General features: G+C 37.5%; 1 protein-coding gene across 3 annotated transcripts in view; it reads left to right on the plus strand.

Annotated features, from left to right (window-relative positions):
- The first annotated feature begins 21 nt into the window (after positions 1-21).
- KIAA0319L (KIAA0319 like) overlaps positions 22-13,811 on the plus strand; it is a 53,481-nt gene continuing 39,691 nt past the window's right edge. For 2 of the 3 annotated variants that reach the window (XM_083369737.1, XM_083369739.1), the window contains exons 1-2: positions 22-204; positions 7,473-7,639. In XM_083369737.1, the coding sequence (XP_083225863.1) occupies positions 7,498-7,639 (142 nt within the window). In that variant the 5' untranslated portion in view covers positions 22-204; positions 7,473-7,497. Of the gene's footprint in view, positions 205-6,479; positions 6,538-7,472; positions 7,640-13,811 lie in introns of those variants that run through there. The other variant, XM_083369738.1, reaches the window with a different exon arrangement.

The following is a 13,811-nucleotide window of genomic DNA, read 5'->3' on the forward strand; positions in this document are numbered from 1 at the left end:
GAGGAGGGGGGGGGGGCTGACCAAGCTGCCGGGGAGCCTGCGGCCCACCTCCCGCCCCTGGCGGCGGTAAAGCCGCAGCCCTGAGGAGGGGACGGGCAGGGGGACCCTTCCCTCAGCGGCCATCCCAACCGCTGGCTGCCCGCCTTTTCACCTGTCAGCCAAGAACACCTGTCCCCTCACCGCGCGGCCCGCCATGCTCCCCTGGTAAGTAGCGCCTGCTGGGTCGTCTGGCCTTGCGCTCGCTTCCTCAGCGCGCCTTCCCTGCGCTTGGCTCCCTTTAAGTCGCCGCTCGCGGGGCCTCCGCGACTGGGAGTGCTGGGGATGAGAGTCCCCTGAGCGGCGGCGGCGGTTAGGGAGAGGTCCCAAGTTTTATTTTTATTTATTTATTTTATTTATTTTAATTCCATTTATCTCCCGCCCTTCTCCGAAGACTCAGGGCGGCTTACAAGCTTAGCAGTAGCCTTTATGTAGATGCCTGCTTATTATTTTATTTTTTATTTTTAATTCCATTTATATCCCGCCCTTCTCCGAAGGCATTATTACAAAGTCAGCTTAATTGCCCCCAACAATCTGGGTCCTCATTTTACCTACCTCGGAAGGATGGAAGGCTGAGTCAACCTTGAGCCTGGTGGGACTCGAACCTGCACTAATTGCAGGCAGCTGGTGTTACTTAAGGAGGCATTAGCCCACTGCTCCACCAAGCTACTATTTGTTGCCATTTGTTTCTGTCATTGATCTGTAAAACAGAAAAAAAAGAGTCACGTTTGTCTCGCTGAATCTCGGTAGAGCCTCTACAGCACAGACATTGACTAAACCATCTATAAAATCATAGAACAATGCAAGTAAACCGTGAAGTTTAAGAACTGGGGGTGTAAAAATAGAGTAAGGTATCATACCAAGTGTAGATTGTAAGGCTTAGTATTCAGATTATGTTGCTCACACCATTAATGTCACTTAGTGAATGCAATTTGCAGTTTTTTTTATTAGTCTGTTGCTTTCCATACTCTAGCTTGACTTTTACACCACTTTAATACTTTGGAGTGAGGCGGTTTATAACTCTTATAAATAAATAAATCCACCTTGAGTTCACAAACAAAGGGGATATTTTTATTTTTTATTTTATTTTAATTCCATTTATATCCCGCCCTTCTCCGAAGACTCAGGGCGGCTTACAAGCTTAGCAGTAGCCTTCATTCTATGTAAATGCCTGCTTATTAGGGCTTTCACACACACCCCAGCGGCATTATTACAAAGTCAGCTTAATTGCCCCCAACAATCTGGGTCCATATGCAGGTTATGATGATGCCTGTTGACCTGCAATGTCTGAACTGAAAAGGTTTATATATAATCAAGGGTAGCAGAGACAGATGTGCCTGGCCATAGCTTCCAGCACCACAGCAAAGCATTACTGCACATTATGGAAACTTGGAGACCCAGGAATTGGTTAATCAGCTCTCCAAGGTTTTCAGGGCCCCTGTGTCTCCAGTATCCCTTTTTCAAAAGATGCTGAAAATTGAGTCTGGGACTTCATTCAACAGGATAGTTGCCACTGAAGAGTGAATATTTCTTTGAGAACTAATAAAATGCTTGTGCGCTACTTCTGTTATTTAACAAATGTGTTATAGAGAATACAGCTCCTACAACCTATTAATTTTACTGTACAAAACTGAACTAGTGCAGAACACTGATGTCTATATCACATGTTGTTTCTTTTACTGAAGTAAAAATGCGGGAAATTTAAGTTGGTACCCTTTTTGTACAAGTGGGAGGAATTGCACTTGTTGGCATAACAATTAGGAAAAACAGGTATAGCCTTGTTTTAAGGAGCCCATATAGAGGTTATGTTGGATGTAGATTGCTTTTAGGCCCTTTCTATGGGTATTGTTAATTTGTATTGGTTTTTGTATGTTCTTTTTTATTTTATTTTTATTTTATTTTAATCCCATTTATATCCCGCCCTTCTCCGAAGACTCAGGGCGGCTTACAATTTAAGCACAAATCAATGTGCTTAGCAGTAGCCTTCATTCTATGTATATGCCTGCTTATTAGGGCTTTCGCCCCCCCTCCCAAGCGGCATTATTACAAAGTCAGCTTATTGCCCCCAACAATCTGGGTCCTCATTTTACCTACCTGGGAAGGATGGAAGGCTGAGTCAACCTTGAGCCTGGTGGGATACTAACCTGCACTAATTGCAGGCAGCTGGTGTTACTTAAGGAGGCATTAGCCCACTGCTCCACCAAGGCTTCTTTTGTGGTTTGATAGTATTGTAGTTTCTTTTCATTGTAAGCCAGCCAGAGTCATGCATTTGAGATGGGTGGCTATATAACTCAAAAGAATGAATACTAAAATTAACAGTCAAATGGGAACTTATTTCTAACAAATATAATTTGTTCTTTAATATATATGCAACCTTTCCTCCTGGAGCTCCAGGCAGTGTATCCATCTTGAGTGGATTAATATAATTCATGTAGTTATTGGCTGAATACCAGTAGGAAGACAGAAATGCTCTGTGTCCTCAGAAATGCTAGGATACACTCTGACTGGTAGCTGAGACCTTATTTGCATGGATTAAAGTGATCAGATTAAATATAAGTTCTGAGCCTGCTTTTTCTTTTAGCTAAATAACTCTTATATGGTGTATTGTTATTTTGATGGGTAGGTACCTATTTAGCTAGATAGGTACCTACCTGTCAAGAAGACTATGTCTCTGTAGATTGTTGATTTTGCTTTGCTTTTGTCCAAGCAGTCTGTCTGGGGTGGATAGTACTATTTTGACTGGAAATTCATCCACTCCTGCTGCAGTAGAGTTTTACAATGGGGTTATATTTTGATTTTCTGTAAGAGTTACTTTTCTGGACTTTCCATTTATCCTATCAGAGCTTGCCCAAATAGTTGCTTAAAGAGAGCCAAATAGTAGATTCTGTGACAGACAGGACCAGCTCTAATTTAGAAATAAGATTTTTTAAATTTTTGATTTAATTTCTTTGAGAAGAAAGGAACTCCTTGTATTTAAGTTAGCCTTTTATTTTAAATTCTGAGAAAAAAATGTGAGTATCAGAAATTTCAAAAGTAGCATCCCTCAAATATCAACTGTTTAAGACTGAGGAACCTTTCAAATAAGGATATTTTGCTGGATACAAATTTTTTTTGTTAAATATTTCAAAGCTGTTAAAAGCTTCCCTAAAAGAGTTGAGTAAAGTTAGAAGGGGATTTTTTGTAACTGAACAGTAAATCATATTTGCTGTATTAAGAGCTTTACAATTGTGAAATAGAGTGTTCTGCTAAAACACTAATGAACCTAAATTGAGTCAAGTGAGCAATGGTATATTGATGAATAATGAATATGCATCCATTTGCATAGACACTGAGGGAAGTATTTAAACTGCATAACAATGAGTCCTTTTCATTTATTAAAAATCTAGTGTGTTGATAAACACATATGCATATGCATATACTATATATGAAAGTATACCTTGTGACTTTATTGCTATTGTTGCAAATGCAATTTTAAGACCCTAAATGATGTATTGAATATGTAAATACATTTAGCAGCATGTTGGTTTCTTATTTTTAAAAAGTCTTAGTGATTCTCTCCTCACTTTAGTTCTAGTAGCACCTTCTTTTTGCTGGTGGCTTTCACCAGCAACATAGCGTAGGGTGAAGTGACTAAGAAAAAAAATCCAGCATGACTGAGAGATCCCAAATGCTATTATTTTAATAAAAAATTGTGTTAAGTTATTCATACATTCAATGTACTGAGTAATTTAGAATGTGACCCATACTTCAAAACATCCAGCAGCAAATAAACAAATAAATCCTCCAAGAGTCCTTTTACAGTTTAACCTCCTATGTGTATCTTTAAACCATGCTATAACTCTTTAATTACAACAAGCAAACAAGGTGATTTTTTTTATAACAGCCTGCTGCCTCATTAATAACAAAAAGATTTAAAAAACAGCTGGAGTTAAAATTTGCAGGTCTCTAGATATGATTAGAACTAATACCTAAATTTGCCCTTTTTATGCAACCTGAATATGTGAGCTATTATACCAGATGAATATCTGGTTTTGCAACAAGGCAATTCATTGTGCCACGTAGATAGACTTCCAGATTTACAGAAGGCGGAACTGAACTTTGATCTCTTCATATGTTCTCAAGGTGTTTTAATGAAGGCAGGCATAGTAGCAATAACCCAATTCTGTTAGTCATCCTAGCAAAACATAAAATTGGATGCAAGGCACAGATGAATCCAGCAGTGTTATGATATAGGTAAACTAGACAGCTAGCTGTCATAATTTAATGACTACCTGCCAAAAATGGGAGTTCAGGCTGTCAGATGTCTTCCAGCATTGTTGACTCCTAATGCAAGCTGAAAATGTACCCTAGAATCCTCTGCAGTATTTCAAGAGAGTTTCAAGTGAACTTTCTGTTCATATGCAGCTACTGAAGCTTTGCACTGATTCTGGCATGGCCGATCCCTTATGTAATCCAATAATGTGATGAACAGGCTATCCAAATCATCGGGAACAAACCTTGAGGTTTTTTTCTAGGATAAAACCAATCTAACCCAGTGCTTATTGTCATCTGGATATGTTGTTCTATATAGGAAGGAAAAGGGAATTTTATGATATTTCAGTGTATAAATTGATTTAACAATATCCAGAGTTAAATTGCTAGTAGATTCTGGAATCAGCAAAATGTACTACTGAGGCATTTCAAAGGCAGTAATGAAGTTCCCTAAGATTGTAGCTGCTCTTTTATTATAATTTTGCACTGTTTTTTCTCCTCTACTGTTCATTTTCCACGATGGACTGCAATAACCAGATTATAAAATTTGCCTTGTTTTGGGAAAGAGCCAAAAGTTCAAGTTACATCAGATTTTGATTCCAGGAACTAAATACAATAGTTTTGCTAGTGGCCTTACCAGACAATGCAAGGCTTTGTGGTACAAGAAGAAGTGGAGGGGGATATTCTCTTTATCTATGTTACGATCTCGTCACCAAAGTGTATACTTTTATTACCCATGGACTGTACTGTGGTTATTTTACTAGAATATAGCTCAGGGTTGCATAGTGGTGGTCACCTCTGAATTTGGTTCTTTTCCTTCAGATGTTTTCATGTTTGTTATCAAACTAAGTAACATTCTCAATACTAGATAGGAGTGGGGTTTGCTCTCTATTTATTTACAGTGTTAGTGAGGGTGTTGTTTTCACCTTAGTAGTTCCTTGATTGGGCAGTTTTTTGCTACTTGATTGAGTTGGTAGTTCCTTGATTGTTCACTGCTTGTTAGGTATTAATCCTATTTTCAGTATGTTATTTTTTTGTATAGGCATAACACTAGGGCCGCGGTGCCACAGGTGGCACGCAGAGCCCACTCTGTGGGCACACGTGCTGTCGCCCCAGTCCTAGGCCTTCAGCTGAGTTTTATAAAACCTTTTTGCTTTAAGCCTCCACCGCCATGTGCAAAAAAAAAAAGATTCAATCAATAAATTTCAACTTCTTGCAGGAAAAAAAGATCTTGCAAAGTTGGAATTGATTGATTGAACTTTTTAGTCCCATCCAGTCTGCCGTTACTACGCCCAACCAATGGGCCACGCCCACCCAATGGACCATACCCACCCTGCACCTGACGATACATAAGTGGGTTTTGGGTTGCAATTTGGGCACTCGGTCTCCAAAAGGTTCGCCATCACTGGACTAGGGAAATTCATTGAGAATTAAAGGTTCTTGATAGAATTATTCTTTCTATTCTATTCAGATCCTTTGTAGTGAAGACATAGAAAAGGGACGATAAATACCGACTGTAAGTTAAAGATAAATGTTGGTCCAAGCTAAGCAGAATTCCATTTAAGAGCCCTGGTGGCGCAGTGGTTAGAATGCTGTAGGCTGACTATGCATTCCCACTGTAGGATGTACTGTAGGCTGACTCTGCATTCCCACTGCCAAGAGTGTGATCGTGACAGGCTTAAGGTTGACTCAGCCTTCCATTTTTCCGAGGTCAGTAAAATGAGGACCCAGATTGTTGGGGGCAAATATGCTGACTCTGTAAACTGCTTAGAGAGGGCTGTAAAGCACTGTGAAGCAGTATATAAGTCTAAGTGCTGTTAAATTTTAAAAAAGGAACATGCCTGAAATCTGTACAATTTCTACAATACAAGTAGGTCCTTGACTTACAGCAGTTCATCTAGTGACCATTTGAAGTTACAACAGCACTAAAAAGTAACTTATGACCCTTTTTCACACTTATGACCATTGTACCATCCCCATGGTCACATGATTTACATTCGGATGCTTGACAACTGGTTCATATTTGTGATGGTTGCTATGTCCTGGGGTCATGTGGTCATCTTTTGCAACCATCTGAAAAGTAAATTCAATGGGGAAGGCAGATTTACTTAATAACCATATCACTGATTTACAGCTTCACTTAACAAATGTTGCAAGAAAAGTCATAAAATGGGGCAAAACTCACTTAGCAACATCATTTCTGGGCTCAATTGTGGTCATAAGCCGAGGACTACTTGTATCCGCAATTAAGTAAGTATAGAACTGCAACTTTATCTAACCTTCAGTTTCTCACTTTTCTAGTAGAAAGAAAGCTTGCCTAACATTACTTTTTCATTGCAGTTCAACTGGTTGCTTGCTCCAATTTCTGTCTTGTTTTCTGGATGGTGCTAGGAAGTACAAATAAGCAACTGGTAACATTTAGTTCCACATGTTTAGCAGATTGACTGAATTTGTTGAAGCATAGGTGGAGCTAGGAAACTCTGCATGGATGCTTTTAACTTTCAAACACAGAGTCTAAAGCCCCCATTTAATAAAAGCCATTGAATTAGCATGCTTTGCTTTGAGTTTGCTTTGCTTGCATTGCATAATTTTGTAATATGCTACTGTTCCCAAATGTGGGCTGGTTTCAGTACTGAGTATTTTGATATGTGAAGACAGCTGGCCATCAGTAAACAAATGTCAAGCAGGAACCCTTTTGGATTATGTGGGCAACTACTTTGAAGAAATTAGAATTTGCCACATGTAGTTTTTCCTTTCATGTATTTGTTTTATGTTTGAAGATTAACTGATTTTATAACTCATCATGTGGCCACAGGGGACCCTGCCTTTAACCTAAACTATGTCCCAGTTAAGACATCTGTATGGGGTTTTAAAAGATAAATTCAGGAGCAAATCTTGGGACTTGATGATAAATAGTAGAAACTGTTTTTTCTGCTTGGTGTGTCTGTTCATTGTCTCAATATCTAGATAGAATTGTTTCCCAAAAGTGATTGCATTTGGAGATCAGAATATATATATATATATATATATATATATATATATATATATATATATATATGTATATATGTATATGTATATATGTATATATGTATATATATATATATATATATATATATATATATATATATATATATATATATATATATATATATATATAAATAATTGTATATATTTTATATTTATAGAACTCTGTGTCTGTCTGCAAAGGCCATGGAGAAGAGTTTGGAAAACAGTTTCAGCATCAGCCTTCTGAATCCACTGGTAATCTTCTTTAGAAAATCTGCCAAGTGTCTGGGCCATCTCCCTCTAATCTATGTATTTGTCTGCCTCAGCGCCCTCTCTTTCTGCACAGGTGAGATTTTATGCTCCTTTCTGAGATACTTACAATTGTGAATGAATAAGGATATACCAGTCTGTGCAATGTAAACATATCTGATTTATGTTCTATAAATTGTTATCAATGTAAAGCTTGGGAACACCCATTGCTAAGATGCACATCGTAGGAGGAAAGCCATGTTAAGTCTATTAGTAGTCAACAATCAGAAGTATCTGTTAGCATCTTGTTACAGTAAGAAATTTTATTAAATGCATATACATACGGTATGTTTTTTTAAAGTGAGCTGTTGTTCCTGAAAGGTGTTGCCTTTTAATAAATATTGTAAATATGACTGCATCTTGAATACCATTATCTTGGAAATTGTCTCTTGAGATACTTTTAGTTAGACATAGAGCTTCCCACATTATATGATTTTTAGCCAAAGTTTGTTAAGTTGGCACTTTATCTACCTACGCCTTCGGACCATCTGTGTGCTCTGAGTTTTCACACAGTGTTTTTTCTTCTTTTGAAATACAAAGCTCTAAATGAGCATGTCTGTTTCTTGTGAGCGTTTGGGTACACCTCTTCCAATATAAAATACATGGCAAATGATGCCAATTATATATGTTGTATGTGCTTAATATGTAGTGCTTTTTTATTCCACATACTTTTCTTTCCACATACTTTTCTTTATACACACACGCACGCGCGTGCACACACACACACACCATAGGGCAGGGGTTGTCCTATGTGCCACACAAAACTGATGAGGGGCTATTGGCATATGTAAGATTGTTTTGGAGAGAAATAGAAAAGGTAAATACTTAATAGTAAATATTTAACTTTCAGATTAATTCCAGAATCTTAGAAATATGCCACAGACACTTGCTACCCTCTACATTCTCATGTAAATAATTTTGATATAACTAAGAAAGTAAAAGCTTTAAGATACATAGGAAATATTGGGAAATTAGATGAAATATCTAAATAAAAGTTGTTAACAAGTTATTTTAGTAATGATAAGGACATTGTAAAGAGATTTAACTGTATTAGTTATTAAGGAGCTACAATGATATGATTCAGGAATAGAATTAAAATGGCTGAATAGTTGTGTTTCATTCAAGATTCTTGATAAGAACATCCTTATATAATGCCATTGGGTTCAAAAAATGATCTGTAAGCTGTGAAAGTGGCCCTGAAAATGGAAACTTATATCACATGTTGACTTAGCAGGTACTTCTCAGTGGGAGAAAGCTTTCTCTTTAAGCAGTCAGAGAAGACAGATCAATGATTCAGGGGGGAAAAAAGAGAAGGAGTTTTAATATCTAGCCTTTATTTGCAAGGTAAAATTTAAAAAAAAGGTATTGCAAAGAGAACTTTTGGAGAATAAATCAATTTTATGGCCTATGGAAAATTGCTAGGACAACTTGTTAAGCCTTTTTTAAAATAGTACAACAATTTATCTTAATTTTATCTCAACATTTTTATCTTTTCCAAAAAATATTTCTTTTTAAAAAAATATTATCAACTGGAAAACTAGTATCTTTAAAGAAGGCTGTTATATGGTAAAATGTCTCTTTTCCTCCCAACCTCTAATAAATTATCTGGTGTCTTTTTTGACATTAGGTAACTGGGAAAATTGATTAAGTTGAGTGAGTCATTGATCTTTAGCATTGCACATACAAAATCCAGTTGATTTTAAAGTCTCTTCAATTTATTATCTTTATTTTTGGTTGGGATACACAGTAAAAGTAAAAATCATAAATTATTTAGTTTGAATTCTCTTTGTTTCTTTGAGATTAGTTTCCTGTTTCCTACGTTCCACAAAATTATGTTTTAGTGCTGTCTTTTTTTGTGTGTTTTTTAAAAAAAAACTTACAGCAGTTAACATATTTCAGGAATATTCTAAATCCAGAACCAAGAAACAGTTGAGGGAATGAATACCATGTACTACAATGCTATTGCCTGCTTCTCAAGCATGTTGTTTGTACTAAAGAGTTGTCCTAATTCTTATCTTGCAAATACACTTTTCCTTGTTTTCTTCAATTCTTCCCCTTCCCCTGTTAGCTCTTAAGCTTTTGTGGGGAAAATGTTGACAACATTATGGCCTTGTTTCATATTTACAAAAAAAAATCCTTACAATGACATTTTTATTCCAGATCACCATGTTCCAAATTTTGTGCACATTTCAAAATATATACCAAAAGTTTTCTGACAAGCTAATCCAGGAAACTTTTATAAAGTTTCATAATTCTTTTTAAATTACTTTACTTTAGAAGGCTTTCTCTAGCAGATTGTACTGGCACAGTCTGTCTCAACCTCTCTCCTTTCAAGATGAATAAATGTATTCTCGCAACAGACAAACTTCTGTTCCCTCCTGGACAACTGGATATTGTCTAGCGCTTAGTGTATTGCAGATTAAAAAGTCCTGATTGTTTTCAAATAGGGATGTGATTCTAAATTGTTAACATCAGTATTTTTCCAGGTGGTTCCTCCTGAAATTAAATATACTTATGTGAAGGAGGAATTTATTAATATGCCCAACTGCTTTTCCCTCTAAGCTGATTTTATTTTAATCTAGAATTAATATAAGAGTAATAACATAGGGTGAACTATTATCATTGTCCCAGTGGTATCCAACTGTGATCTTTGCCCTGGGCTGAGTACAAGTGATGCTGTACAGGTGCTTACCTAGTGCCTGGAGGCTGTGAGGGTCTTAGTGGAGATGAAAAGGTTGGGGATTCTAACTCTTGAGCTCGACAGAGTTGGTGCACAATCTGGGGGTCATCCTCGATTTCACAACTTCTGCTCAAGGACTAGATGGCAACATAGGGATTTTGCATTGATTCATCTTGTGTGCCAATTGTGCCTGTTCAATCTGAATGGCCTCAATCCTGTTGGTCTTCTGGAAGGCTGTAAAATTCTGACTTTTCCTGTGGGCATTAAGCTGGGTTTTTAATTGATCCCAGTAGAGGTGTATATCATAATTATAATTGAAAATGAATAAGAAGCCTCAGATAGGTAGTATACATTTGTGTGCAGGTTGTGCATTCATACTGTAAGATGAGGCTCTTGAAACCTAACCTCATATCTTATGTAGACCTCAGTGCTTAAAAGATTCCCCAGTAACTCTCCTTTAAGGGCTATGTTAAAGCTGTCACATAATCTGTAGAGATTTTGTGATGTGACTCTTTAATAGGCAAGCTTACTTCCTTGGTGATTATTCAGGAAGTCTAACATGCTATTATGTGATCACAGCATATTAAAGCAAGCAAAACTGCTTTAGTTTGAGAAGCTTCTAAAGCATATTGAGAGTTTATATAAGAAATTAAATACTACCGTATTACAGCTCAAGCATAAGACTTGAAAATCAGTCACTTCACTGGTAGAGTAATGAGATATAGTTGAACATTAATTTGCAGAGTCCTTTACACCAGTCTTACCATCCTGATGATCTACTCTATGCAGACTTCAACTGTATAAATTGTTAACTTTTCTTCTGGTGCTTATTAAGCACCTTTTTCAGGGAAGTTTGCCAAGACCAGAGAAAAATTCAGAAATTTGTTTTATAATATGGCTTTATTATTTGTAGCTTAATATGTTGTTTCAGCCAAAACAAAAAAGAAACAAAATACTCTGATGTGGCCAAATAGTTTAAAAGTTAAGATGTTGGAATAGGAGCAGAGAAACTCAGGTTGAAATCCAGCTTTGGGTACAGAAGACAGCTGGGTGATCTTGGGCCAGCCATTTTCTCTCATCCCTGATCAGCATCAACTCTGGAACAAGCCCGGTGATAAACAACCCCCTTGTTGCTTCATGCATTGATAATTTTCAATGCAAGAGCACAGTGCAAGACAAACTGGAATTTAGTGAGACAATAAGCACAACAGATAATGGCCACAAACCGAAAAATTTAAAATTAAGCAGCTGGCAAGAAAATATAATTAGGAATATTTTGCTTTGCCCAACTATATTCAGAAGTTAAATGCTCTTCCTTTCATTTCCTCCCTACCATTCCTTTTTCAAGCTGGCAAGAATATTGTGTCCTCTTTTTAATTACACTGTAATGAATTGTTAGGGTGCTTGACAGATTAATCAATTGGCAAATACAACATCTTGTAAGAATTTAAATTGTTCTTTGCTGCAAGTTAGATTTGCCCCAATGTGTGCTGGGGGCCTGGTGTGAGAGATCTCTAAAGAGCTTTTGCAATAAATTCTGTCTGTCAGTTCCCCCAGTGTTAAGAACATTCATTTGTTGTAGTTCTATTGTTGTCTTGTAGGTGAATTTTGAAAACCGACTGACTTCCTCCCTCCCTCCCTCCCTCCCTTTTGCAATTGACTGATGGTGAATTTGTCAATGCCAATAGTGTTCAAATGGTGCTCCATCTGGTTTGGGATTGCACCCAAGACACCTATTACCATTGGTACTACCTTTGCTGCTGTTAGCAAAGGAAGCAAAGTTGTTCTATTTCTATTTGCAGATCTTTGTATTTTTTTTAACCTTCTTCGCTTCTATTTTGCTTCCTCCAAGTACTACCATGTCCACTATCCAAATCTTTATGTCTGTCTTATCAACAGCTGTTAAGTCTGGGGTGTTGTGCAACAGGTGCCTGTTGGTTAGAATTCCAAGTCCTAGAGCACTTTAACTTCTTCATTTCCTATTACTTTCTCTGTTTTATGGTGACAATAGCCAGTTTGGTGTAATGATTAAACCACCAGGCTAGAAACCAGGAGACTGTGAGCTCTAGTCCCATATTAGGCAGGAAAGCCAGCTGGGTGACTTTGGGTCGGTCACTCTCTCTCAGCCAATTTCACCTGAAAGGCTGGTTGTCGTGGAGAAAATGGGACGAGGAAGTATTATTTATTAGGAGCCCTTGATTGCGCGATGGTTAGAATGCAGTATTGCAGGCTAATTCTGCCTACTGCCAAGTGTTAGATCCTGACTGGCTCAAGGTTGACTCAGACTTCCATCCTTTCAAAGTTGGTAAAATGAGAATCCAGATTGTTGGGGGCAATATGGTGACTCTGTAAACCACTTAGAGAAGGCTGTAAAGCGTTATGAAGCTGTACATAAGTCTTACGTGCTATTGCTATTGCTATATTAGTCACTTTGACTTATCAAATGATGGGATATAAATGAAATACACATTCTTAAGTGTTGCAATGAGGATAAAGGATGATACTGAAACGTTCTCCCCAGGCCACCTTAATTGAAGTGACATTTGATACAAGAACTTCCCAGTTCATTACAATGGCATATTTGAGATTAAGAAAGAAAAACGTAAGCAGAGAAACTGTGCCCTTCTATTTAATATTTGCCTTTCTATTTTTTGCCTTTCATTTTGATGCAGTCAAAATCTTCTGGTGAAATAATTAGCACAACACTGAAAACTGCAGGAAAAATCCATAATGCTTATTTCTGTAGCAAAGAAGCAAAATGCCTGTTATTCAGAAATAAAGACTGCAGGATGGGGGGGAGAGAAGAACATTCAGGTGCTTTCTAGTTCTGCTAAATTAGAAAAAAATCCATTTTCTCTCTTTTAGAGCCAGGTGAAAACTGATCCCAGGATAGTTCTGGAATTTGACAGAACAGTGAAGTTCAAGATAAGATCAGTTAGCCTTTTTCCCCACTCCCAAATTCACAATGTGTAATTGGCTAACTGGGAGCCTGGGTAGAAAACAAGATCTGTCTTCCTGCTAGTGACAGGAATTCAAAGGTGATCCAAAGATAGAACTGAAGATGAATGGATACGATTCTGCAATGATGACTTGTAGTGTTTGTACTGTGTTTATATTTTTGCCTGAAATCAACCTTGCAGCATATTTAACAGAATAACAGAGTTGGAAGGACCTTGGAGGTTTTCTAGTCCAACCCCCAGTCAAATGGCTGTCCAGTCTCTTTTCAAAAGCCTCCAGTGATGAAGTACCCACAACTTCTGGTGGCAAGCTGTTCTCACTGTCAGGAAATCTCTCCTTAGATCTGGATTGCTTCTTTCCTAGGTTAGTTTCCAACCATTGCTTCTTGTCTTGCCTTCTGGTGCTTTGGAGAATAGCTTGCCCCCTTGTTCTTTGTGGCAGCCACTCAAATATTGAAAGACTGCTATCATGTTGCCCCCAGTCCGACTTTTCACTAGACTAGATATATCCAATATCTGCAACCATTCTTCATATGTTTTAGTCTCCAGCCCCCTAATAATCTTTGTTGCTC

The sequence above is a fragment of the Vipera ursinii genome (assembly GCF_947247035.1).
Source record: "Vipera ursinii genome assembly, chromosome: 9".
Lineage (NCBI taxonomy): Eukaryota > Metazoa > Chordata > Lepidosauria > Squamata > Viperidae > Vipera > Vipera ursinii.